General features: G+C 39.1%; 2 protein-coding genes across 3 annotated transcripts in view; one reads left to right on the top strand and one right to left on the bottom strand.

Annotated features, from left to right (window-relative positions):
- Positions 1 to 23,766, bottom strand: part of LIN54 (lin-54 DREAM MuvB core complex component) — a 76,188-nt gene extending 52,422 nt beyond the window's left edge. Inside the window, exons 1-3 of one of the 2 annotated variants that reach the window (XM_012537578.3) lie at positions 23,603 to 23,766; positions 9,303 to 10,015; positions 4,827 to 4,950 (exon numbers count right to left, since the gene is read on the bottom strand). In XM_012537578.3, coding sequence (XP_012393032.1) covers positions 4,827 to 4,950; positions 9,303 to 9,983 — 805 coding nt within the window. In that variant the 5' untranslated portion in view covers positions 9,984 to 10,015; positions 23,603 to 23,766. Of the gene's footprint in view, positions 1 to 4,826; positions 4,951 to 9,302; positions 10,016 to 21,287; positions 21,446 to 23,602 lie in introns of those variants that run through there. The other variant, XM_033409973.2, reaches the window with a different exon arrangement.
- LOC125964194 (basic proline-rich protein-like) lies at positions 20,603 to 23,876 on the top strand. The gene is made up of 3 exons (XM_049708903.1): positions 20,603 to 20,608; positions 21,186 to 21,503; positions 23,241 to 23,876. The coding sequence occupies exons 1-3, from the start codon at positions 20,603 to 20,605 to the stop codon at positions 23,874 to 23,876; spliced, it is 960 nt and encodes a 319-aa protein (XP_049564860.1).
- Positions 23,877 to 26,067: the final 2,191 nt, after the last annotated feature.

Genomic DNA, 26,067 nt, shown 5'->3' with positions numbered 1-26,067 from the left:
AAAAACAGATGCTGGATAATCAAATCCACTGGCTGAAGAGGAACTCCAAGCACTCAAGAAATAGAGAAGGTAGATAACTAAATTATCTCTAAAATCCCTTTAGATGCTATGATTTAACTTACAGATACAGTCAGAGATGAAAGAGAGAGGAAGAGAAAAAGGGAAAAAGAGAAAAAAAAAAAGGGTCTTACCCTTCAAGCAAAAATAGAGAACTAGCATGTAAGTTTCAAGGCTGTTTTTTTTCTAATAACAATGTGACAGTAAACGTATTTTTTTTTAAAGATGAATCAAGTTTTGTCTGACACATGAATTTTAAAAATATTTTAAATATATTTTTTCAATTTCTTTTAGTACACGATTACATTTTATATTATTGACATATTCCTTAATGAATTTCAGTTGAGAGTTTTGCTAGGGTTTTTTTAGGCTGAATTACATCATAACTAAGTAAGTCAATTCTATATAAACTAAATGAATCTATATCAAATATTTTTAGAAGGGCACCCTCAAATGTGGAGCCTGCCTGAAGTAGCATGTTTGTCTGTTCTGGTTTCCAAAACTAATACCTCTAGGATAAGCCTAAAGCCCCAACAACCATTATTTTAAGAAAAGAAACTACCAATTAAGACACATTTTCATAAAATGATCATCATTTACAGTTATTACTATAATTTCTTATTTGTTAAGCATTACATACATTTCAGAAAACATACATATAAAAATCCTCTATTCCTGAGTGAGGATAACTGATACCAGAAAAAGGCCAGTTAAAGTGAATTACATTTAAAACAAGGACAAAAATTTCACTGTAAATAACAACAACAAAAACCCCTAAAACTAAAACTTTTTTTGCTTATATTTAACAAAAATTCAGTTTATAATTACAACTATACTATCTCTTAGAATGAACTGTTTGAGGGGGAGAGGATTCTTCTGAAAATTAGTAATGACATTACAATGACAGACTCTGTTTGATGGGCGCAACAGGATGATACAGAAGATTATTTCTGCCAAAATATTTTAGGATTTCATCAATTTTCCCAAGAACCCTCTATATCCTTTAAAATTCAAATTATTCTTTTTTGAAGGGCCACTTGTTTTTCATCCAGATAGCATTTCTCCTGATTAATCTCCAAATCCCTGTTTATCCTTGACTCTGCAGACAGATTCAAGAAAGTATACAAGTTATACAATTTCACCTTGAAATCAATTTGCAAAGCATTTTACACTCTACTGTCAGGTATTCTCCAAGAATCAAAAGAGACATAACCAAAAAGCTACAGATGGGACAGGCTGGGGGCAGAGAGCTAGCGTATCTGAGCCAGGACTAATTCTATAAGAGATTAATTCATTAGTGAATATTTTCACATTGATGGAGTTTGCTCTGCTATAGCAGCAACCTTGTACCTTGGGAGCTCTGATAATGAGGACCTGATAATGAGGACCTCTGTACCTCATTTAACCATCTCAAAAGTCATGTGAAGTGATTGTTATCAACATTTTACAGAAAGGAGTAAGATGAACAGAAAATATATTTACCCAAGATCACAGAGAAAATGAATAGAAGACCCATAACTAAAACCCAAGTCTCCTAATAGCTCCTCCCATACACCACACTGCCTCCGTGATACACATATTCACTCAACAATACACATTCACCGAACCACATCTATGTGCTAGAAACTGTGCTAGGTATTGGAGAGTCATAAAAAGCCAGTCATAAAAGGACAAATACTGTACGATTCCACTTATACGAGATACATAGAAAAGTCAAATTGATAGAGACAGTCTCTGCTAGGGGCTGGGGGAAGGAAGGAATTGGGAAGTTATTGTTTAATGCGGACAAAGATTTAGCTTTGCAATGCGAAAAAAGTCCTAGAGACAGACAGTGGTGATGGTTGCACAACAACATGAATGTACTTAATGCCACCAGTGGTTAAAATGGTCAACTTTATGTTATGTGTATTTATCATAATTTTTTAAAAAATAATCTTTAAAAACTAGATGGCAAACAAAATCCAAAATTACTATTAAGAAAAATTTTAAGTGTAATAGGGGAGACAGACAGACAACAGGGGAGACAGACAGACAAGGAAACCAAGTATTACAATATACCATGACTAATGGAAACATTAAAAGCCAGTGTGAAATTTAACAGAAGTCTGATTTAAGTTAAGTGTTTGGTAGGTATAACCAAGTTTTATGGAAATATATAGGAGATGGTCAGAGAAAAGAGAACCTAACTAAACCCAGGGATCAAAAACTTCCAAGACAGGTGGAGATAATCCAAAGATAAAATGGATGAGTCAGCCATAAGGAAAGCAAAAAAAGTCATTTCAGGTAAAAGCAACAGTGCCAAGGGCCTAAGTTCTGAGAGAACATGGGCCATTTGGTGATCTCTTGAAATAAGTTACATCAGTAGGTCTGGAGCTAATACAAGCTGAAAATGAAAAAGGTATATGTTATATAATAAATGACTTTAATGCTAAGAAAGCTCTGGCATCTGAACTTATTCCTGAAGGATTAAGGCCAAGAAATGGATGTGGCCAAGAAAATTTAAGCAAGGGTGTGACAAAATCATATTTGCATTTTAGAAAAATTGATTTTATACAAACACTAAGTTCATCTTGATCAAAAGACAGAAAAAGATATCCATCTTCCATGAAAAGCCCAAAGGTCATTAAAAAGCAGTCTAAATGTAATTTGAAAGATCCTTAGCTATAATATAAAGATAATGGAACCTCCTTGTGATAAGACAATTCAGCAGGAGAGCTACTTTGGTGGTTTAAAATTTGGCTTACATGAATTTAAAAAGCTACAAACTATTAGTTAACAGTAGAAATTATCCCTCCAAACTGAACTTAATGCCAACAAATTCTAGTGAAATTTAATAGAAGTCTATCTCTATGTATTTTGGGAGGGCTAATAAGTCTGTCTGTAATTAAAAGGTGAAGCTATGATTAGTGTGCAACACACTGTAAATCACCCAAAGACCCAGCAATGAAATCCATTATAGTCAAATGTAAGAGAGGTGAAATCTTGACATTACCAAATATTCACTCAGACACTTCTGCAAAACCACAATTCTTTAGCATACAGCTCCCCTTCGCCCCTACATAATTAAAAGTTTTAAGGAATTCTCTCAAACTCAAAAGCAGTAGAGAACATGGCACTGAGACACCCCTCCTCGTAAACCACCTCTACTCACCCAAACTCCTAAGGGTCTGGTGGTCCCTTTATCATCAACATATCCAAGCCTTCCTCACTTTCAGCCAACTAAAGCCCACTTCCTGAAGCAGCTCGAAATCCAAACCCTTTCCAGTTTTTCCTCTGGGGCCACACCTATCTCCCATGACAGCCCTCTAGATACGAGCATCCTATACCATCCCAAATCTCTACTGAAGGCCAAAAGAAAAAGAACATTCACTCACCCAACACTGCCCTCAAACTACAATCTCCTCATTCCTTCTCTCACTTGGTAAACAGAGAAGCCTCCCTATATATTATAATTCAAAGCCTAGGAAAATGATCATTTCACTGCCACTGATTTCAGAGTTGCCTACTGCTATACTGTCTGTAAATTTATCAAAGACAGTAGGAGGTGGTTTTAATACATATCCCAGGGATGGTTAATTAACATTTGAAGTACCTGCATCAAGAATACACATTCTAGAAATGGGTAATTAGCATTTGAAAGTCTCTAGTCAAAGTCTACCACCCAGAGGTGCTTCCATAAGCTATTAGAACAATGGAAACTTAAAATGAGCTCCTAAATGGTGAAAGGAGTAATGTTAGTATAGCTCTGAATTAAAGACCAGTCACCACAGCTGTGTGATTTTCTCCAGAAGTACTGAGGTGCTTGCCAGGCAAGAAGAGAGCTGGACTTAACCAAGCCATTATAGAAAGAGAGAGTGAAAAGAGAATCAATGGTGTTTTCTGGGAGCAGTAGTGATGGGTCATGAACTCCATGCTGAGTAAGGAAGAATTTGAGGACTGGAAAGGGATTATTAATGAGAAAGTGGAAGAGTTAATGGATCAGAGATTTCAAAGTGAAAGAATTACTAGATTGGAAGTACAAAGGCAGATCAACTAGAATAATAAAGAGTGAAATACTCAAAGTCAAGATTTCTGAGGTGTTATTAGTGATGACATATCTTAAAAGTATATAATAAAATAATTGGGCCATGCTGAGGAATTTGCTGGTAAAAGTAATATAACTAAAATTCTGTTCTCACTTAAGTAATTATTTTCATTGTGATAATTTTCTGTTTCATAGAGAACTGCATACAGAGAATATTAAAATACGGAAACCAAAAATTCAAACAGAAACCATGAAATACTATACTCTCACATATATTACTTTAAACCTAACAGACTTATTAGCATGTGCTCTAGCATTAGCTGGATTCAAATTCCAACTTGGCCATTTACTAGCTGAGTGCCTCTGTTTCCACACTGGCAAAATGGGGATGTTATTAGTACCTACCGCATAGGATTGCCAGAGGATTATATATGTCACTCTATGTAAAGAGCTAAGAATAGTGTGGAAGCCGTAGCAAACACTATGTAAATGTTAGCTAGTATTATCAGAGTCTGAGACTTCACTACTTTCAAGGTATACCAAAAACCAAAGAGGCTAAAGTAATGGACTGATTTTGAGATAAGGCATTTTGCTTGAAGGACACATTTAATAGGTGTAACATTTCTTACTAACCAGTCTGATTTACAGTAATAAGCACTAAAACATTTCAAGGTAGTAGAACAGCCTTTTTTAAACCTAAAAGGAAGGTAAATATTTAGCTAAACAAACTATAAAGAAATATAACCTGCAATGACTGGTGGTGATACTTGAGTTGTCTGTCCTGTAACTGCTTTACTATTAATTGGTTTTGCAAAAATCAGCTTCGTGATTACTGGACCAGAGGTTGGAGTTCGAGGTTTCTTCGCAATCTGAAATATATAAATAACTATAAAGACCATTGTTTCTATAAAACACCTATTCAATCAAAATTAGACAAGATTGATATACAGAAGTACATGTGAAACCAGCTCATTTAACAAAACATATCTAAGTACTGACGTTAAAAACATTTAAAATGCAGCCATTCACCAAAATACTAATATGATCACATCCTTAGGCCATTATACAACAATACCTTTGGATTTTATTGCAAATTCTTATTTTAGTCTCTGGGACATATGCATATAATGAAAAACAAATTAATTTGTAAAAATAATGTTTAATGTTCAATAGTAATGTTTAAAATAACCATTTAATAATAATAATGAAACACAAATATGGCACAGCAATATCCTTTTCCAAATAGCTAATTATTCAATAATAAAAAGATGGAGTAGAGTACGTTAAGAAAGCATAGTGCAAATGATAAATATAATTTCATTGGCCCCTGGAAGCAAAATATAAATACACATAAAAGATAGGCTCATGATTATATCTTCAACTTTAGATCTATATATCAGGGGCAGATAAATAAGGAACTGCACAAGTTAACACCCTAGGATACAAAGAGACATGTTTGGCAAAACACAGACTATTCTAAAGGTGAAGCCTCTGAAATATTATTTACTAAAATACACTTTACTAGACTACAAATTGTTTGAAGGGAGGGTCTATGTTTTATTCATCTCTGCTTTTACGTTATACACGGTACACTGTTGCCCTAAACTAAAATTCTCCACAAGTCAAGGAAGGTAAAGTTACCAATGTCCTTATACTGAAATTGCAATGTATGCAAGGCACAGCTTTTTCTAAAAGTCAGAAGCAGAAATTTAGCAATGATAAAAAATCATAGCCTTTAGCAATAATAAAAATCATAGACTTTTTTATCAGTTTATGATAAAAATCATGGACTTTCAGAGCAGGAAGGACATTAAATACTAATTTTATCTTTGGCAGATTGAAAATTGAGGCCCTGAAAGTACTATTATTGGAAATAATAACTCAAAATGAACAAACATGACCAACTTAAACGACAAAACATACCAGAAGCTGTAACTGATTACAGAACTAAGTAAATACCAGCTTTGTGCTCAAACTATAAATTAAACTTAATAACATTTTCTTACACTTAGAATATATTACCTTCTTACACTCAGAACATATTACTGACAAAACAAAATGTAAAGGAAACACAAATCACCTTTTAAAAAAACGAACCAAAGAGATTCCCTACTATATTAAAAAATATCCAGCTTGTAAAACTCTGATATACCCAAATAAATCCATAATTGTAGTTTTAAAAACTGATGCAATTTGGGAGACACACAGAGAAAATATTTCCCAAGTGTATTTACAGGCCTAAAACTCTAAAATAAGTTAGAATATGTTGTCTATTGACTTAGCATTAAGAATCTCAAGAGGTAGAGGTATTGATATTCTTGGAAATCTGTGTCTCGAAATAGATAATCTTAGCTATAGAGTTTGGGAACTTAAAGTGTTTCCCCATTTTTAACTAATTTTCACAATCATAAAACTATATGAATACTTACCAACCAGGAAAAAAAATGTAAATACGACCAAGAGCACATTAATTATTCAAAGGAACAATCTCAACTTGTCCTTGTGGTTTTGTTTCTTTAGTGTAGCATTGCTGAAAATAAGGATTTCCAATTCTGTCAAGGAACCAGGCTTTTTGCATTATGAATTCTAAACTACCCTAGAACAAATTTACTTTATTAAATAAAACAGAGCATAAAGGATCTTCTTTTTTTTTTTTTTTTTTTTTGCAGTATGTGGGCCTCTCACTGTTGTGGCCTCTCCCGTTGCGGAGCACAGGCTCCAGACGCGCAGGCTTAGCGGCCATGACTCACGGGCCCAGCCTCTCTGTGGCATGTGGGATCTTCCCGGACCGGGCACAAACCCGTGTCCCCTGCATCGGCAGGCGGACCCTCAACCACTGCGCCACCAGGGAAGCCCAAAGGATCATTTTTTAACAAATCTATCTAATTAGCAGATTAAGACAAAAATGAATCAAAGAAGGAAATTTACAAATAAGACTGCCAAAGATGTGATCAAATAATACATGCAGGTAATTTTGGGCACTGTGTTATACAGATTCAGGAACTAATAAGGAGTTATGTTGTTCCATATGGCTAATTATCTATTATTCTTATATACTATGCACAAGAAACACAGGAAAGTGTTTATATATCTGTAACTAAGTGTAACTATACCTCTTTGTTACTGCCTCTGGCCTCAACTGTCACCTTTGGAGATGGGTCTCCTTCTTCCACCCTTTCCTATTGTCCACACCCTAATAAGTTTCAATACTCTGATTAAACTTAAGACAATGCTGAGAACCGTCTGGGAAAAAAATCAGGGGATCATACACACCATGTAAAAGTAAACCAAATATTCTGTTGCCCAAAATGGATACAGATAGATGTGTAGCTTTTTGTTTGTTTTTTCTGTGCTTCAGTGCTTCAGAGCTTTATAGGCTACTCTTGAGTTGAAAAGATTTAGTTGCCTAAAAATAACTGGACAAGTAGAACAATATTCTAAATGGGGTTTCTTTTGTTTCTGTTTTTATTTTATTTATTTATTTATTTATTTTGCGGTACGCGGGCCTCTCACTGTTGTGGCCTCTCCCTTTGCGGAGCACAGGCTCCGGACATGCAGGCTCAGCGGCCATGGCTCACGGGCCCCGCCGCTCCGCGGCATGTGGGATCCTCCCGGACCGGGGCACGAACCCGTGTCCCCTGCATCGGCAGGTGGACTCTCAACCACTGCGCCACCAGGTAAGCCCTTGTTTTTGTTTTTAAATAGAAGTCTTTTTAAATAAATAGAATCAGATTTTATAAAAGTAAGGACAAGAAGAGAAGTTATAAGAATTAGACCCCAGTCTTTGTTTTTATTGTTGGTACTTAGGGGATTATAGTAGAAAACTAGTGGATACAAGTAAACTGGTCTTACAAATAGTATGTATACATTGCTCTTGTAAATAAAAAAAAATGACATTCTGATTTACATTTACAGTATCTTGCGAACATGGTTATGATCCATATCCCCAAAGCCAGATAAACTCTGGTAAACCAATAAAAACAAGTTTTAAAACTGATTAAAAAACAAGCTGAGGACAAGGTGCTTGATGGTGATAGGATATCTCATTCAAGAGATCCTCACCAAAAAAAGTAAAAGGAAGTCAGAATTAAGTGAGAGATGATAATGAACAAGAAAGAGCACTAAATGTTTAATAGTGGCAGAAGGGACATGGACAAATTATAAAGTTTGAGAAATCTTATGAAGTTCTTAAATAAAAAGCCTGTGAAAAATAAGTTTCTAACTATTTTGTCAACATAATAACCAAAACAATATTTCTAATATCAGCTGAGAGTGGACAGTTCCCCAAACCTTCCTCCTTCCTTATACACCTGCTTTATTTCTCTAACTCATGCCTTCTTTCTAAAAGCCAACTCTTTCAAACAGGAAATGCATTTGTGGTCTTAAGTGGATCATTGTATTTCTAAGAGCAGTGGTGACCTAAAAAGGCCTATTGGGCATGAAAAAAAACTTAACATATGTTCTTATAACCTTCTATCTTAGGTTTCTATTCATACTAACAATGGGTACCATTTTGAAGGATTCTCAATGTTTTGAGAACCATACCAAAGAGTCATCTTTTCTTATGTGTTTCATCACGATCAAATAGCCATCTTACAGCTAAAATCAAAAACTCAGAGAAAATAAGTAGCCTATCCAAAGTTCCGCAGCTGGGAGGGCAGCAGAGAAGAGACTGAAATCCAGTTGGTCCAATTCTAAACCTTCCATCACATGGCACTGCCTTTCTACATTGCAAACATGAGCGATGCAATGGACAGTAAATTCCAAAGAAGAGGCACACACTGGCTGGTATGCACTACTGCTGGCTTGAAGGGTTTCTCAGAGCAGCAAGTTTTCCTAGACTCTGGCCATCTGTTAGCTGAAAATATCATGTCTGAATGATTTTTTGACAGCCTGACATCAACTCTGGCATCTTTATACCAGCAGAACATCCTTGTACTCAAACTACTACTGAGAATAAAATTGTTTTAAAATGAGTAAAAAGCTATAAATACACTAAATTGGAATTTAACCAAAATTAAGTTCTAAGTTCTCTGGCAGAAATTTTCAAAAGCATTACACATATCAAACTTTACAAAAAAAACCACACAATTACTAAAAGCAACATTCAAAAGAATTCAGTAACAACTATGCATTTAATCACCCTACACACGCAACTATGAATCAATTTAACATGCATTTTAACTAGTAAGCGCCCTTTTTTTTTTTTTTTTTTTTTTACCTGTACTGTTTTTAACTGTTGGGTCTGTAACACAGAGGGCTGAGTTGTAGTATTAATCAGTTGACTTCCTGGGGTCAATGCTGAGACACCAATGACAGGTTTCACCTCTGGCCTCCCTCCAATGGTAACTACTTTAATTTGCTGCGGTGGTAACTTAGCATCTCCTGACTGGGCCTGAGTTGTAACTTTCTGAGCCTGGGGTTGGCTATGGGGTAGTGCTAAAACAATTGGTGAACCAGACTTGCCCAAAGTTGTTAAAATTAACTTCTGTCCATCTGGTTTAAGGGTCTGATTGCCAAGTTTAAGATCAGATGTCTGTGATACTTTGTTTAAAATAATCTGATTGGCTGATATAGTCACAGGAGTCTGAGCACCAAGTTTTTGAAGGCCACTTGGAAAAGCTGGTTTCACCGTGGTATTACAATCTGCTTTAGTAATTGTGGTATTCACTGCAACTTGGTTAGTGTGGTTACTGTACACTGTTATTGGTTCCGTGGAAATGGGCGTGGCTGTAGAGTCACCAGTAGAATTTATGTTGACAATTTCTTCCAGTTCTGTCTCCATGGGAATTGGGGATGAAACAATAACAGCCTCAATACTATCATCATCCACTAAAGTTATACCAGTGTCCATTATCTCCTCTGGAAGCAAACTATTCACCTCAGCTGGCACCACCTCCATGATCGTTCTCCTGCTAGAAAGTTGATCAGGCACTGCAATAAAATTTGAAAAATGAATAAATTACTAGGTTTCAAAACAGATTTAAGAGAAGAAAAAAAATTATTCAAGAAAAATGCAAATGACAAAACAAAAATTTTTACTTATGTATAACTGAATGAAGGACATTCCTGATGCATATTTGGGTTAAACCATTTTAACAAATCCTCAACCTTCAAGAATCTGAAATATAAGTCATATGGGACACAAAACTAAAAGCAAACATTCTCATTCGCCATGTCTCAACCCAAAAGTATACTGCATTCAGGCAACACTAAGTCACATAATTACAGGAAACTCCTTTCCAGTTCCTGCTCATAAATAAAACCTTTTAATCTTTGACATGTCTGATCATCTTACTTCTTCCCAGTTATGGTTTTGTTTTTCTTTTTCCTACCGACAAACTTGAAAACTGCTGATTTGCACAAGGAAATAAAGATTTAAATATAAACAGATTTTAGAAAACATATTCAAATCTCCAGTGAGCGAGGTCCTAAAATGAGGTTACTAAACCATTTATAAAAATCCATTAAGATGGGGAGGCAGAAGGGTGAGCTGTGACAAAGCGAGGGAGAGGCCTGGACATATATACACTACCCAACATAAGGCAGATAGCTTGTGGGAAGCAGCCGCATAGCACAGGGATATCAGCTCGGTGCTTTGTGACCGCCTGGAAGGGTGGGATAGGGAGGGTGGGAGGGAGGGAGATGCAAGAGGGAAGAGATATGGGAACATATGTATATGTATAACTGATTCACTTTGTTATAAAGCAGAAACTAACACACCATTGTAAAGCAATTATACCCCAATAAAGATGTGAAGAAAAAAAAATCCATTAAGGACTCAAATTAATGTTAAAGGAGTTTCTAGAGTAATCCATCTCAGCAACTGTAGGTCAAATGGCTTATCTGGCCCAAGTTTGATCAATTTGCTTCATACTAAAGAAAGCTTTATTTGGAAAGAAGATTCTCAAATCCTCCTCAGCCATTCAAAATGTCACAAAGGGAACCATTTAAGAGGAATACAGCTAGGCCCCATAAAGAAAAAAAAAATGGTAATAATAATAAAGCAGATTACGAACAAATCAGAACTGCAATGCTTTCAGCCAAAGGTCATGCAGAACTTCCAATAAAGGAGTCAGTACCATTATCTTCACATATTAAAGAGTTCATCATATTTATGACTGACTAAATAAGTTATCTGCCCAGAGAACGTCTAAGATCCATAGGAACCTAATCAGTAATTCTTTCTTTTCCCTTTTTTTAAAAAATATAAACATGCAATACCCATTCCAAGATTAAGAGTAACAGACATGAACAGCAAATTATAATTATTAGCATGGACAAATACTAATACTGCCAAAATTAATCTTCATTATTGAGCACTTACTATCTACCAGTGATGGCATAATTTAATTTAATCTATCCTGACATAACTTAATCTATCCTGACAACTCTAATATGGTATCATTATCACCCCCATTTTACATATGAGGAAACCTTAGAAAGGTTAAACTATTTGCCCAAGGTCACACAGCTACCCAGTAAATGATAGCCAGAACTCAAACTCAGGATATGTTTTATGACACAAAGTTCATAATTTTAATCACAAAATTTACTGCCTTAAATTTTTACCACTGGTATTTTTAAATTGAGAAAAAAAAAAAGTCTACTCCTTTACAGTCAACCTCCTACCCCAAAATCCTACTCTACACAACCACGGGTCTGTTCTATCACCTCACTAGATTAGTGTTGCCTTTTTGCCCATTCTAGAACTTCATATAAATGGAATCATATATTACATACTCATGACATAACGGAATATACAGTATAAGCCTTTTCCCTCAGTATGTTTTTTAAGATTTATCTTTATTCTTACCCTTATTAGCAGCTCAGTTCCTTTTCATTGCTGAGTAACATTCCACTGGATGAATCTACCACAAGTTGTTTATCCATTCATCTGTGGATGGACATTTGGACTGTTTCCATTTTGGGACTATTATGAATAATACTGCTATGAACATTCAAGTTTTTTATGGATAGATATTTTCATTTCTTTTGAATAAATACCTAGAAGTGGACTTGCTAGGTCATAAGATAAGTTTATTTTTAACTTTGCATGAAACTGCCAAACTACTTCCCAGCTCAGCTGTACCATTTTGTACACCCACCAGCGATGCATGAGGCTCCCAGCTGCTCCACATCCTCGCCAGCAACTGGTTTTGTCGGTCTTTTTAACTTTAGCCATTCTAGTGGGTGTGAAGTGGTATCTCATTGTGGGTTTTTTTTTTTTGCAGTACGCGGGCCTCTCACTGTTGTGGCCTCTCCCGTTGCGGAGCACAGGCTCCGGACGCGCAGGCTCAGCGGCCATGGCTCACGGGCCCAGCCGCTCCGTGGCATGTGGGATCCTCCCGGACCAGGGCACGAACCCGTGTCCCCTGCATTGGCAGGCGGACTCTCAACCACTGCGCCACCAGGGAAGCCCTCATTGTGGTTTTAATTTGCAATTCCCAGATGACTAAAGACGTTGAGCATCTTTTCATATGAATGTTATCTATTTGTGTATCTTCTTTTAAAAAGTGCCTGTGTTAAAGCCTTTTGCCAAATTTTTAAAATATTGGGTTTTTTATCTTCTTGTTGAGTTGGATGAGTTCTTTACATATATTGCAAAACCATCAGTCACAGTAACTTGTAGCTCAGAGGAATCACTAAGGTTTCCAAAGTATGAGCACTTCTCTAGATGCGGCTCTTCCTAATCAATAGAATCCCCTCTGGCACTTACAGAACAGGGCATTTACAGACAGGCTCTTTAAAACATCAACACCAATTATACTTTCTGCAGTGGAAGCCAGATAACAGTACACAACAATAAACGGCCTCACCCACAGTGCCACATTAGCTTCCCTTCCCTACCGTGGACCTTGCCCAAGGCCTGTCAGTTGTCTCTGACATTCCATCCCCCATAGAACAAGGTAGGATGATGACTTGGGTGTCAGCATCCAACACAACCATAAAAGTTTGACTCCCTCTTCTCCCTGAAGTTCCCCCAGCACGTTTAGACAGATGGGTGTGGCCTCTGGTCTCCCTTAAGGATAGGGAGACCTCAGCCCAACCCTTATTCATCTTTCTCCTTAAAACACCTGAAATCAAGGTGTAAGAGGAGGAGAGGTCACCCCACGGAAGGAGACAGTGGTCAGACGGTGCATTTACTTTCAGTTTCAAGCCCCCACACTTGCAGCTCAACCAAACAAACTTCTAATGTTTTCGATCCACCCAGATCCTCATTTCTAACATCATTTTCTCAGCTTTGGGGACTCCTTGACTCAGCAGCTACAGCCCCACCGCCCTTCTGCTAGGGCCATGGAGTTGAGTGTACAACAACCAAGGTAACCATTCAGGCTATCTCTCAGCTCAGCCCCTAAATATTCATTAAGAGGTAGAACACCAAAGGGCTCCTACTTCCCTTGCCTCTGCCACCCTTGCCCACCACTTGGGTGAGAGCATTTGCTGCCAGATGCCAGAGAGTCTTTCAATATCCCCTAGCCCAGCCCTCAAGGTCCTCATCCTTCCTCTTTCAAAAAGCCATGTCTCTGTCAGCACTCCATTCTTATGGCTAAAACTGTCAAGTACTGGGAGGAGGCTGAGATTTTAGCCTCTCCTTGCAAGCTAACAAAGTAGCCTGTCACTGTTTCGTGGATACTGGCGGACAACACAGTAGGCCTAGGTCAGAGACACAGGACTTACTACTCCAAGCACAGCAAGGAACATAAGTATCATGCGTGTATCAGTTCCCCTGTTGCCCCCAAGTCCTACAGGGCAGATGTGGAGAGGAGCCCAGGTAGACACTGTGCAGGCAGGTTTGCATCACAACTGAGGGACCCTGAGCTTAAGGAACCTGAATCATTTATAACCTGAAGCACACCTGCCCTTTGTCCAAAGGGCGATATTATCTTTACTATACTGGACAATAAGCAAATCTGCCCTCTGCAACAGCAGGAGTCGCTAACTATCATCCAAGGCTTTATGCTATACAAACATCCTGGAAAAAATTGTTTAAAAGGGCTGTCACACTACTGGCCTGCGCTCTAAAGCCTGCAAGCCACAACTACTGAAGCCCACGTGCCACAACTACTGAAGCCCTCATGCCTACAGCCCGTGCTCTGCAACAACAGCTCAGTTTGAAGTGAGAAGCCTGCGCACCAAAGCGAAGAGTAGCCCTCGCTCGCTGCAACTAGAAAAAGCCCGTGCGCAGCAACAAAGACCCAACGCAGACAAAAATAAATAAAGTTTTTTAAATAAAAAAAAAGTAGAAAAAAGGGCTGTCACCGCCTCACTTGTAAGAAGTACAGAAATGCAAAGACCCAGGGAAAACTGTTTCCCAAAAGTATCTCTCTCTACTTATTTATTTTAGCAATGTTTTTTGTACTTCTAGTGTATAGGTCTTCTTTCTATATATATTTTGGTAAATTTATCCCTAAGTGTTTCACGTTTTTTTGATGCATTGTAAGTGGTCTTTTTTTTTCCATTTTCCAACTGTTTGTTGCTAGTATACAGAGATTCAACTGATTATTTTATATTGTCCATGTATCTAACAATTAGCTAAACTCACTAAATCTCGATGTAGAGCCCTTAGGATTTTTTAGAAAGATAATCCATGGTGTCTGAGAATAAGATCAGTATTTCTTCCTTTCCAATCTGCATGTCTTTTGTTTCTTTTCCTTACCTTACCGCCCGCACTGGCTAGGACCTACAGTAAAATGTTGAATAAAAGTGGTAAGAGCAGACATCTTTACCTTGTTCCCAAACTTACCCTTAGCTGTAGGTTTTTCATAAATTCCCTCTATTAGGTTGAGAAAGCTAAATTATAGTACCAGTTTGTAGTTGTTTCTTTTTTCAATCATAATCATAAATGGATATCTAATCATATGTTTTTTTCTACAACTAGTGAGATAATCATATGGCTTTCCTCTTTTAGTCTGGGAGTTATATTGATTTTTTATTAAGCCAATTCTGCATTCCTGAAATAAACTCCACTCAAAATTATATAAAATTGTATAAAATCATATTTTCTACATATTGCCAAATTCTACTGGCTAATATTTTGTTAATCAATTTTGTCTATACTCATGAGGACTACTGGTCTGTAGTTTTTTTGTAGTGGCTCTCTGGGGATAATGCTAGTCTAATAAAATGAGTTGGGAGGTCTTCACTCCTCTTCAATTTTCAGGAAGAGTCTTCATGGAATTGTTACAATTTCTTCCTAAAATGTTTGTTAGAATTCACCAGTAAAGCCATCTAGACATAAAGCTTTCTTGTGAGGTTTTTAACTATAAATTCTATTTCTTGAATACGAGTAGGGTTACTCGGGTTATCTCTTTCTTTCTGAGTGACCTTTGATATTTGATAGTTTGTATCTTTTAAGGAATCTGTCTATTCCTCTAAGTTGCCAAATTTATTAGCATAAAGTTACACAAAATATTCTTTTATTTTAATGTCTGTAGAGATAGCAACTCTTCCATCCTCATTTTGGTAGTTTCTGTCTTTTCTCCTTTTTTTCTCTGATCAGTCTAGTTGGAGATTTTTCAATTTTATTGATCTTTTCAAGAACGATTTTGGCTTCATTGATTTTTCCCAACAGTTTGTCCATTTTTTACTTAACTATTACCTTTATCTCCTTCCTTCTGCTTACTTTAGATTTTTTTCTAGAAACTTCAGATGGAAGCACAGATCAGGATTCGACAAACCATAGCCTACAGACCAAATTAAGCCCACGGTCTGTTTATGTATTTCTCTGCAGCTAAGAATGATTTTTACATTTGTAAATAGTTGGGCGAGAGTGAGTATATATGTGTGTGTGTATGTGTATATATATATATATACACACACACATATATATACATATATACGTATATATATGTATGTATATACATATGTATATGTATATATATATACACAGACATATATATACACATACATATATATACACTGTGTATGTGTGTGTGTGTATATATATACACACACACACACACACACACACTACCCTACAAAGCCTAAAATATTTGCCATCTGGCCCTTTATAGAAAAAATCTGTCAACACTTGGTTTAGATCATTGATTTTAAACCTTTGATATTTGATAGTTTGTATCTTTTAAGATACTTGTCCATTCCTCTCAGTTGCCAAATTTATTACCATAAAGATTTTAAACCTTCTTTTCTGAAATAAACATTTAATGTTAAAAATTCCCCCAATGCTGCTTTAACTGCATTCTACTAATCTCAATATGTTTTTATTATCATTCGCTTCAAATGTTTTCTAATAGTCCTTGTGATTTCATCTTTGATACACGGAAAATAAAGAAGTGTGCTATTTAATTCCCAAATATTTGGGGATTTTCTACCTTTTATTATTGATTTCTAATTTGCTCCTACTATTGTCAGAGACTGTAATTACCATTTCCATCATGTGTAGATGGAATTTAGAGACTAGTTTAAGGCTCAGTGTATGGTCCATCTTGGTGAACACTGCACGTGCACCTGAAGAGAACATGTATTCTATGGTTGCTGAGGGTAGCACCCTATAAAAGTCAATTAGGTCAAGTTGGTTGATAGTGTTGTTCATATCTTCCATAGTCTTTCTTTTTCCTTTTCTATCAATTACTGAGAAAGGCTGTTAAAATTCCCAAATACGATTGTGGCTTTGTCATTTTCTCCTCTTCTATGCATTTTTGCTTCTTCATATATTTTAAAGCTCTGTTATTAGGCAGAACATGTCTTCCTATTTGTCCTATTAAAAGGGACTAGGAGCTATAGACCTAGGAGTCTCCCTTGGAAGTAGGAGTAAAGTTCAAACTTGTAACAAGAAAAGGTCTGATTCGTTTGGCCAGTCTCTAAGCAGTATGGGCTGTGCAGAGTTCAGGAGCCAGCACACCTCACAGGCCACTGAGCAGACTGTGATAACTGCTTTATGATTAGACATCCATATCTGTTTCAGTCAGGGTCACATGCAGGGCATGGTGGCCTATGCGAAAAGAAACTCTCAAAAGGAGCTTGTGGGCATGGCAGGAAAGGGTTTGGCCATCTAGTTACATGAATCATCACTCTAATTTTATCCCTTAGGAATGGAAGATATGTACTAGCACATGCAACCTCATCATCTCTGTGTTGAGGACCACTCCAAGAAAAGAGAGGATCTTCACAAGCCAATGGGACTGAGGAGCTTTAGTTTACCACATCTGTATGAAAGGTTACCTTTCAAGGTATGGAGAGAAAAGAATATTGAACATACAATGCATTCTCCATGCCTCCAACATTTCTGCTCATAAAATCAAGTTCTAAAAGCCTTAGTTTTAAACTTATTTATGTTTTTTATCAGCATTTAATTAATATGTATTGCTTCCCAACTTTGTGGAGGGAAATTAACCAGACAGACCTCAGAAATCAACAGAAGAGTGGCATGATCACAGCTGTACTTTGGGAGGATTAACTTCATCTCAGTATTTTATTGGACTGGAGACAGGGAAACCAGTTAGAAGGCTATTACAGTAATTAGTTCAAGACAGAGATAAATGGAGGGACGGATTTAGGGCAGTAAAAGAAATGAGTTAAATATAATATAAAAAATAATATAAGATAGAAATGATAAATGCTCTATGCTTTCACATTTTTAAATGGTTTCTTAGAGAATATTACCAGTGCTGAAACACTCTTCTTTCCCTTAGTTACAGGTGGAGGACAACCTGGTAAACAACTGTTTTCATTCTTGCACATACTAATATAAAATGGTGATGACCTATCATCATATTATAGGTGAGTAATTGGTCAGATGTTGGGACAGAAACATTTGAATGTTTAAGAATTACACTTTTGTACCTAGAGCTTACCACCAGCACTATCTGGTTAACTATACTACTTGGATTTTAGCTTTCATTTCTAAGATCAAACATCAACAACTCAAAAACTAGGTACAGAACTACATTTCTCAAACTAAGGTGGGAGCAGTGAACTATAAAACATGAGTCTTGAAGAAATTTTGAGAAGTTCATATTTTCATTTCAATAATATATATTTTTTAAAAGTATATTCTGGATCACCTTGATAACCACCTCATATCTACCATCAATGGTACCAGAATTAGAGTGGGCATAGAAGGGTCTTACAAGGTAAATGATATATTTATGCCAAGTGAAAGCCAAACCACCTAATCAGTGATTTAAGGAGGAAAGCTCTGCAGCATTCAAACACAGAAAAGTAGTGTAGGAATTGAGTTATCATAGGATATACAGCATATAGAAAACTGCACACCTAGCCAAGGCCCACAATAGTATATTCACTATGCAAAGAAAGATTTCATTTCAGCAAAACAACATCATCCATCACCCTAAATTTAACTGGTTTTACTGGCTTTATAGTTTTGTTTATATTTCATTTATAAATTTACTTTTCTTTTATACTTCCATATAAGCAATAAGCATAAGGAATTTATATACATCTAAAAATTAAATATTTTAATAAAATAAAACTATTTAGGCCAATACTGAGGATCCACAATATTTTTTTCCCTTTAAAGGGAGATTGTATATTATTCATGCTCAAGATTAACCTGGTGGAAAAAACATGGGGATTCACATCAGAAAGATCTGCTTCCAAATCTTGACTCTCCTAGTTGCTTATCATGTAACCCTAAGCAATAATCTCTCTAAGCCCTAGTTTTTTGGGTTTTTTTTTTTTTTTGCAGTACATGGGCCTCTCACTGTTGTGGCCTCTCCCGTTGCGGAGCACAGGCTCCGGACGCGCAGGCTCAGCGGCCATGGCTCACGGGCCCAGCCGCTCCGCAGCATGTGGGATCCGCCCGGACCAGGGCACGAACCTGTGTCCCCTGCATCGGTAGGGGGACTCTCAACCACTGCGCCACCAGGGAAGCCCTAAGCCCTAGTTTACTTGCAGGGTTACTGGGAAGACAGTTATGCGGTACAGTAAAGCTCAAATGAAAATTCTTCTCTTCTTTTTCTATCTAAATTTGCTTCTCCTGATTTCTCCCTTTTTTAAAAATTTTATTTACTTACTTACTTACTTAATTTATTTATTTATTGGCAGCTCCACATGGCATCTCAGTTCCCTGACCAGGGATTGAACCTGGGCGCTGGACAGTGACAGCATGGAGTCCCTACCACTGGACCACCACAGGGAATTCCCTCTCCATAGAACTTTTAATCTGTCATATATCATGCAGATTACACCTTCACAATGTCTCCTTCCCACTGTAACCAAGAGTTTCCAAATCTCCAAAGCTCAGAGCCAACTACGTATTTTTACCTTTATCTCCTCTCACCTGCAATACCTCCTACAGAAAAAGCTACAGGACTTATCTCCCTCAAGTGCATCTCTGAGGCTGTCACTCTCCTACTCAAAAATTTTCTGTAAGTCTCAAGGCCTTCTGTATTAAGGTCCTACCCAACCTAGCAACTTTATCTCCAATTCCTAAAGTGAAAGTTTCCTGAGGCAAAGATACTGAGGTATCGCCCATCCCTAGCATAGTATGTGACACATAATAGATACCCAATAGTAATATTTGAAAAAAGTAACAGGAATCTTTAATGCTCCTCTCCACCAAAACAGACGACCGACTACCTCCAACTGGCATAACTCTTCATTTCTTTCTAACACACTTCTAATTATTAATTGTTTTAACCACAATAATCTAAAAGCTGGTCTTGAAAGACAATCACAAGGAATCACAAAAAGACAATAGCACTCGGTGATTTAAAAAAAAAAAAAAGCCAGTGAAAAAGCATTAAATCTCCCTCTTTATTTTAATTATTTTAAAAATTCTTAGTTTTACTATTAACTTAGCAGCTTGGTTGGCATGGCCCAAATAACTGCAACATAAACGTTATAAGAAAAAACAACAACAACAAAAACAACCAAATTCCTACTGGATAAAACGAGAATATCAGGAAAAAAAATGATTTAGAAAATTCATTAACTAAAACCTCTGAGTACCTCTCAGTTATTTCCCCTAAAAATTTTTTTTGGTCTCTTATTCTTCTAGTGAATGAATTCGGACACTCAAATGTCCAAGCTATACACACAAATATTTCCTCTCTGAATAAAACACTCAGTGAATAATATTGTATGACATACTATGACATCATCTCTTTGTAGGAAACTTGGATAAGGAAAATCACTGCTATCATAAACATGACCAGGGGCCATTTCTTAAACATTCACCTCTCTGTTCACTCATATATTCAACCTTCCAGTGACCCAACCTTCCACTACAAAAGCTGGAAAAAAACAGAGGGCCCCAAATTAATGTATAAAAATTTGATTCACATGTAACTTTTCAGTAACACTACTGTTGGGGATCTGCAGCACAATCTAAAACATACATGAATCTTTAGGTAACCTAACAAAATTAGACAATGGCTGTCACAGAGTCAATCAAGCCAATTCTCCAGCTCTTTAAACAAAGGGCTAACAAGTCAAGTATGTAAAATAAAAGAGGTCTCAATTTATCTTTAACCAACTTAAAATTTGACTCGTATCAAGTGCGAGCATCAAGCCATCACAACTTCCTTCTTAACAATGAAGGTAAAACTTGTGAACAAAAATAGAGCGCCCAGAGCTGCACTTCACTTGGATCATAAAATCTACTGTGAAATTTTCCATAACTTTACTCTCTGAATTCATGAAATGGATGAGAGGCAGGGAAAAACATGGATATCAAATATGACTGACAGTATCTCAATTGTTATTTGCCAAATGGCAGGGCCCAAGGGGTCCTCTATAGATGACAGAGCCATAAAAGAAAACGACAACAGTTTTAATGATTACAAAACTGGTCCATATGCTCAAAAAATGTGAACATCCACACCCCAACAAGTCACAGACTATGATCTAAGACACAGAGCTTAAATGCAGAATAAAATGTCAATGCTCTGCCTCCCTAAAGAAACATACAACCCCATAAACTGCTGAACATCATCAAACCAACACCCGCCAGAGTGGATATTTTAAATATTAAATCAGGTAATCATGATAACTGCTAGCGGTTCATCTAGGCCTCAGCAGCAGCCTTAGGTGTAAGAGCAAACTCAAGCCCTCTTAACACTCAAAGAATAATGTTGATGTCATTATGAGGCTACTGATTCTTTGCCCTCTGAACTAGTCATTCCCTGACCCACGACGCAATTCTTCTCCCACCCACCCCCTCCCCCAAATAAAGAGAGCTCAAAACAGAGCAGCCCTCGGGTATCCCCTTCTCCTCTACCTCCGGCGGCTGCCGCTGTCTCCTCCCTCCGGCTCCGAGGTGGGGACTCCAGAAGGTCCCGGGCAATTCCGAGCCCGGGCGGTGCTTGTTTTGCCTGTGCACGGTAGCTCCGGCCAGCCGCTTCCTTCCCCAGTCTGCACGAACTGGAGCGCTACAGGGATCCCGGGGGCCAAGGAGGGAGCCCGGGTGGCGACGCCGCCGCGGCCGCCGCCTCTGGTATGTCAGGGGCCGGGATTGTATTTCGAAAGATCCGCCATTTTCACCTCGTCATCACCATCACAGCTCAGCAGCTTCCCCGACAGCCGGAGCCCGGGCCGCCGCCGCCGCCGCCGCCGCCGCCAGTAACCTCCCCCTTCCTCCTCCTCCCCTCCCCGGCCCTCCCCTCCGGAGAGGCGCACACCCACATATCCGGGGAAACCTCCCGCCGGCCCCGCCAACCTTCAAATGCTCAGGGAGATACTAATGCACACACAGTCCACGCTGAGACCTTTCACCCTGCCACGAAAGATGGTGCTCCGGCGGGCCCGGTAGCAACGCGAAAGCAAGTCGTGCTACCTGCGGGGCCCCAAGTCCGGCACATTTTTGTTTTGAAGAGCAAAAAACATGCGGAAGGGGGCAGAAGGGCAATAAAGAGCCCAAACTCTCTCATTTTCAGGAAAGCAACTTGAGAGAGTTGACGGAATGCCTTTTATTCACTGTGTCCCTCTCAGACACTAAAAACAGGATCAAGACCTTTAATGCCATTCACCAGCTCTGACATTTTCCTCCACCGTCAGCACTACTTTTGACAGAATGGGCTACTTCCAACTGCACGTCCGACCTCTCTGATACATTTGTAAATTACAGGCATTGATTCTCACGCAGATACTGTAGTCAAAAGGTCTAGTTTTCAAATAAATTTCTGAACTATTTTCCACTTAATTTCGTCTGATCATTTCTGTCCATAAACACTGTGACTTCCAGTTCGTTTGTCATTGGTTTAAGACGTCAAAGTGCCACTAGGTTTAAAATGTACTGAACCTATTCATAAGTGAACAATTTCTAAAATACAGAAAATATACCTCTAAGTTAAAATTCTTTGCCAAATGCTTTTAGAATCTAAGTCACCAAATTAAAAAAAAAATCTGCCGCTGATATGTTTATTTGATACTGTGAAAATAAGCAGCTTGCTTCAGAGCAAGACCCTAGAGTTACCCACCCAGCTCCACCAGCTCCTCTCATCATGCAGTTTAATAAATAACTAAAAGAGAATATACGCAAATTTTAATCATCAAAGAAATATCAGGAAAACATAAGCTGCAAGGCTTCTGATGGGAACAGAATTTAAAAAAAAAAACTAAGTTGACTACCTTTGTTAATTTCAGATTTGATAACCACCCATTGAAAAGCTGAATTCTATACCTACCATTCAACTACAGCATAAGCTCTAAAAGACCTGTCTGAAATGAGCAAATTGAATTTCAAGGTTTCGAACAGAGCCACTCTACCGCCTTTTTTAAAAGTTAGTTTAAAAAGAGAAAGGCAGAAGTTGAAAAAAGGCATTTAATTTCCTTACCTTGCTTGAATGACAACTCCATATAAAAGTCGGTAGCTTCAGGCTTAAACAAGTACTATCACCCAGCCCAGTCGCCGTTTCTATATGCAGCCTGCTAGACTCTGAGAGTATCAAGTCTTCCCAATTTCTTTATCTTTAAACTTTATTTCCCCACGGCCAGCCCTGTTCACCCCCACTCTGCTTGGTGTTTACCGTTGGTTGGCCAAGCTAAGTCTTGGCCCGCTCCCTTCCCCCGTGCACCTCGGGAACATTGTGACATTTGACTGGTGGGCTTCGCGAGGAAAACGGACATACACGAAGAAGACACCATACAAAGGGGCATAGGAAGAACGGGGCGGCGGGCAGTAGGGAAAGGAGGAGCTGGTACAAAATGACACAGCAGCAAAACCGGTTCCCAGAAACCCGGGGCCGACACGGGGGCTCCTCGGACCGCGCAGTGTGCGTGTCAACAGCCGCGGGAGCCCTTCCTCCAGACCGCCGGGAAGGGCGGGCTGCCGGCAGAGCGCCGGCCCCGCTGGGTGACAGCCGCCCTCCCGAGTGCCGGCGGGAAGGGGCCGAGCCCGGAGGATCCTCCCTCCCCCTGCGGCCCAGGGATGCGGCGCGGCGTCCCCCAGACTGCAGGTTCCCGCTCTCCGCCACTACCCACTAGCCCGGGCTCCCGGAGGGGGCGGTCCGGCGCCCTCCGCCCGCGCCACCACCCGCAGCGTCCCCTTTCCCGCCCGCCTGCCCAGAGGCCCCCACCCCGGGGGCTGACACTCACCAAAGCCGGCGGCGCCGCCGCCTCCTTCTCACGCCGCGATCTCTGGGCTCCCCGCAGCCGCGGCGGCGGCGGCGCCTCCAAGACACAGACCCGGGTTTGTTCAAAATCACGCGCCCAGCGCCATTCCACCGCCGCATCCCATAATACGCTGGGCCCTCCCCTCCCGCGCGCCCCTCTCCGCCCGCCCCTCCACTCTGCCCGCCCCGCCTCCACGGCTTCCTTCTCCCCGCCCTTTCCGCGGCGCCTTGCCCCGCCCCTTGGCAACCCTAGCTAGCGTCATCCCGCAAGGCGGCCGCGAGTACGCTCCTGCTCCACGTGACTCCGAGTGTGCGCTCTGTCAAAGCTTTCGCACGGAATGTTCCATCCAGCTGAAGCTGGGAGGGGGAAGGCAGGGTCGCTCACGAGCTTGGGAGGGAGTGTGTTATCTTCTAGCTTTCCTTGTTAGGAAGTCTGTGCTGTAGGTGCGATTTCCAGCATCTTGTCGTTGTTTGATGTTCTTGGGTGGGGAAGTGATCAGTAATCACAAATGCCAAATCTCTTTGTTTTTTAGGCACTGATTTTGCGGGGGTCGCTAAAAAAGCCCCTGGAAGACCACGCAGAGTTAAACTTATTTTGAAAGGGACTTTTTTTTACGGTATACAGTCAAGACTAACACAATCAAAATTCTTTGTATTTGGTAACCTTTTACTTTTATTTTTCCCGGTATTCTTTTTATAAGGTAAGAAAAGATGCCCAAATTTGGAGTCGGATAAACAGGCAGAGATTCAGTGAATAACTGCCCTGTATGAGAAGACTACAGAGGAAACAATAGAAAATACAAAAGAGTATATACGTAGTATAAAATGGTGTGGTACAGTTTGTAATTGCTAGTGAAGCACGGAGGACGTGCAGGTCAACGTGAGAGACTGTAACCTGGGAACACAAAGGAGGAGGTGAGACATGCTGTAGTGGAAGCAACAATCATTTTGGGTTAAGCAGTCCTAGTTTTAAATTCTGGCACCTCCACTAAAGTGTATAACATTTATCAAGTTTCTTTTCCCATCTACAAAAGAAAAATAACATAGCTTTCCAAGATCCTGAGGATCATATAAAGTGAGAGGTGTCAAGCAGCTACACACAGTCTCTGCCCCAAATGTTAGTTCTATTTTACCATAATCAACAGCACCCCATACCTTCCACCTCAAACTCTATGGTTAGGATTTAGCAAGGCAAGTGGCATGAAATTAGCAAAGGCTTGGTAGCGGGGAAGGTCTGGAGCCTGTGCAAGGAATGTGAGAAACCTGCATGATACACAGGCTTTATTGAGGATCAGTAGGTGAGTCCAGTTTATGAGAAGCTTTGAGAGCTGGTGTGAGAAAACATCCTGGTGGTGGGAATTCCCTGGTGGTCCAGTGGTTAGGCCTCTATGCTTGCACCCCAGGGGGCCTGGGTTCCATCCCTACTCGGGGAACTAGTATCCCACAAGCCACCTGGCCAAAAATTAAAGGAAGAAAGAAAGAAAAGAAAAGGGCCTTGGCAGTTAAAAAAAAAAAGTGGTTAAATGATGGGTGGTACTTGTGGGGCACCTCTGGAAGGAAGAAGAGAGTGAGATGGGGTACCCAAATCCGGCTGGAATCTAGGGAAACAAAGAATCACCTTCAGAAGGAGAAAATTTCTCAATTTATTCCACAAGGCTAGCATAAACCGGTTACCAAAACCCAAGGCAAAGAGCACCAAAAAAAAAGGAAAATTCTTCTATTCTCACTATGACTTTGTTAAAAAGACAAAATTGAGTATTAAGACATAAAATCCAGTAACGTGGTAGTAAAAAGAATTCACACCATAACAAAGAATGGTGGTTTAACATTAAGAAATCTACTCATGACATTTATTAAAGGAGAAAAGCCAAATGATATTCTCTAGAGATGTACCATATAACATTCAACAGCCATTTCTGAATTTTAAAAATTTCTTAGTAAACTAGAAATAAAAGAACAGTTCCTTAATTGGATCAAGATAATTATAAAAAAATGACAGTAATATCACACATTAGAGTAAAATGGCAGAAGTACTCTCGTTAAAATCACAGATCCGGGGACTAACCTGGTGGTTCTGCGGTAAAGACTCTGCCCTCCCAATGCAGGGGGCCCGGGTTCGATCACTGGTCAGGGAACTAGATCCCGCATGCCCCCGAGTGCCGCATAAGACCCGGTGCAGCCAAATAAATAAATGAATGAATATTCTTTTTAAAAAAATCAGGGACCCACAAGGATGCAGGGCTATAGTAGCTATTTAACATTTTTCAGGGTGTCCTAGCTAAATGCAATTAAATAAGAACATTAAAAAAAAAGCTTGAAATAGTGGAAAGAAGAGACAAAATTGTCCTTATTAAAAATAATCACAAAGAGCTCAGTGTTGTGGTTAACTGTTTGGCCTCTGGAACCAGACTGCCTGGATCCAAATTCTGGCCCTGCCACTTAATAGCT

The sequence above is a fragment of the Orcinus orca genome, chromosome 4 (genome assembly GCF_937001465.1).
Source record: "Orcinus orca chromosome 4, mOrcOrc1.1, whole genome shotgun sequence".
Lineage (NCBI taxonomy): Eukaryota > Metazoa > Chordata > Mammalia > Artiodactyla > Delphinidae > Orcinus > Orcinus orca.
This window is presented reverse-complemented; position numbering and strand designations above follow the sequence as displayed.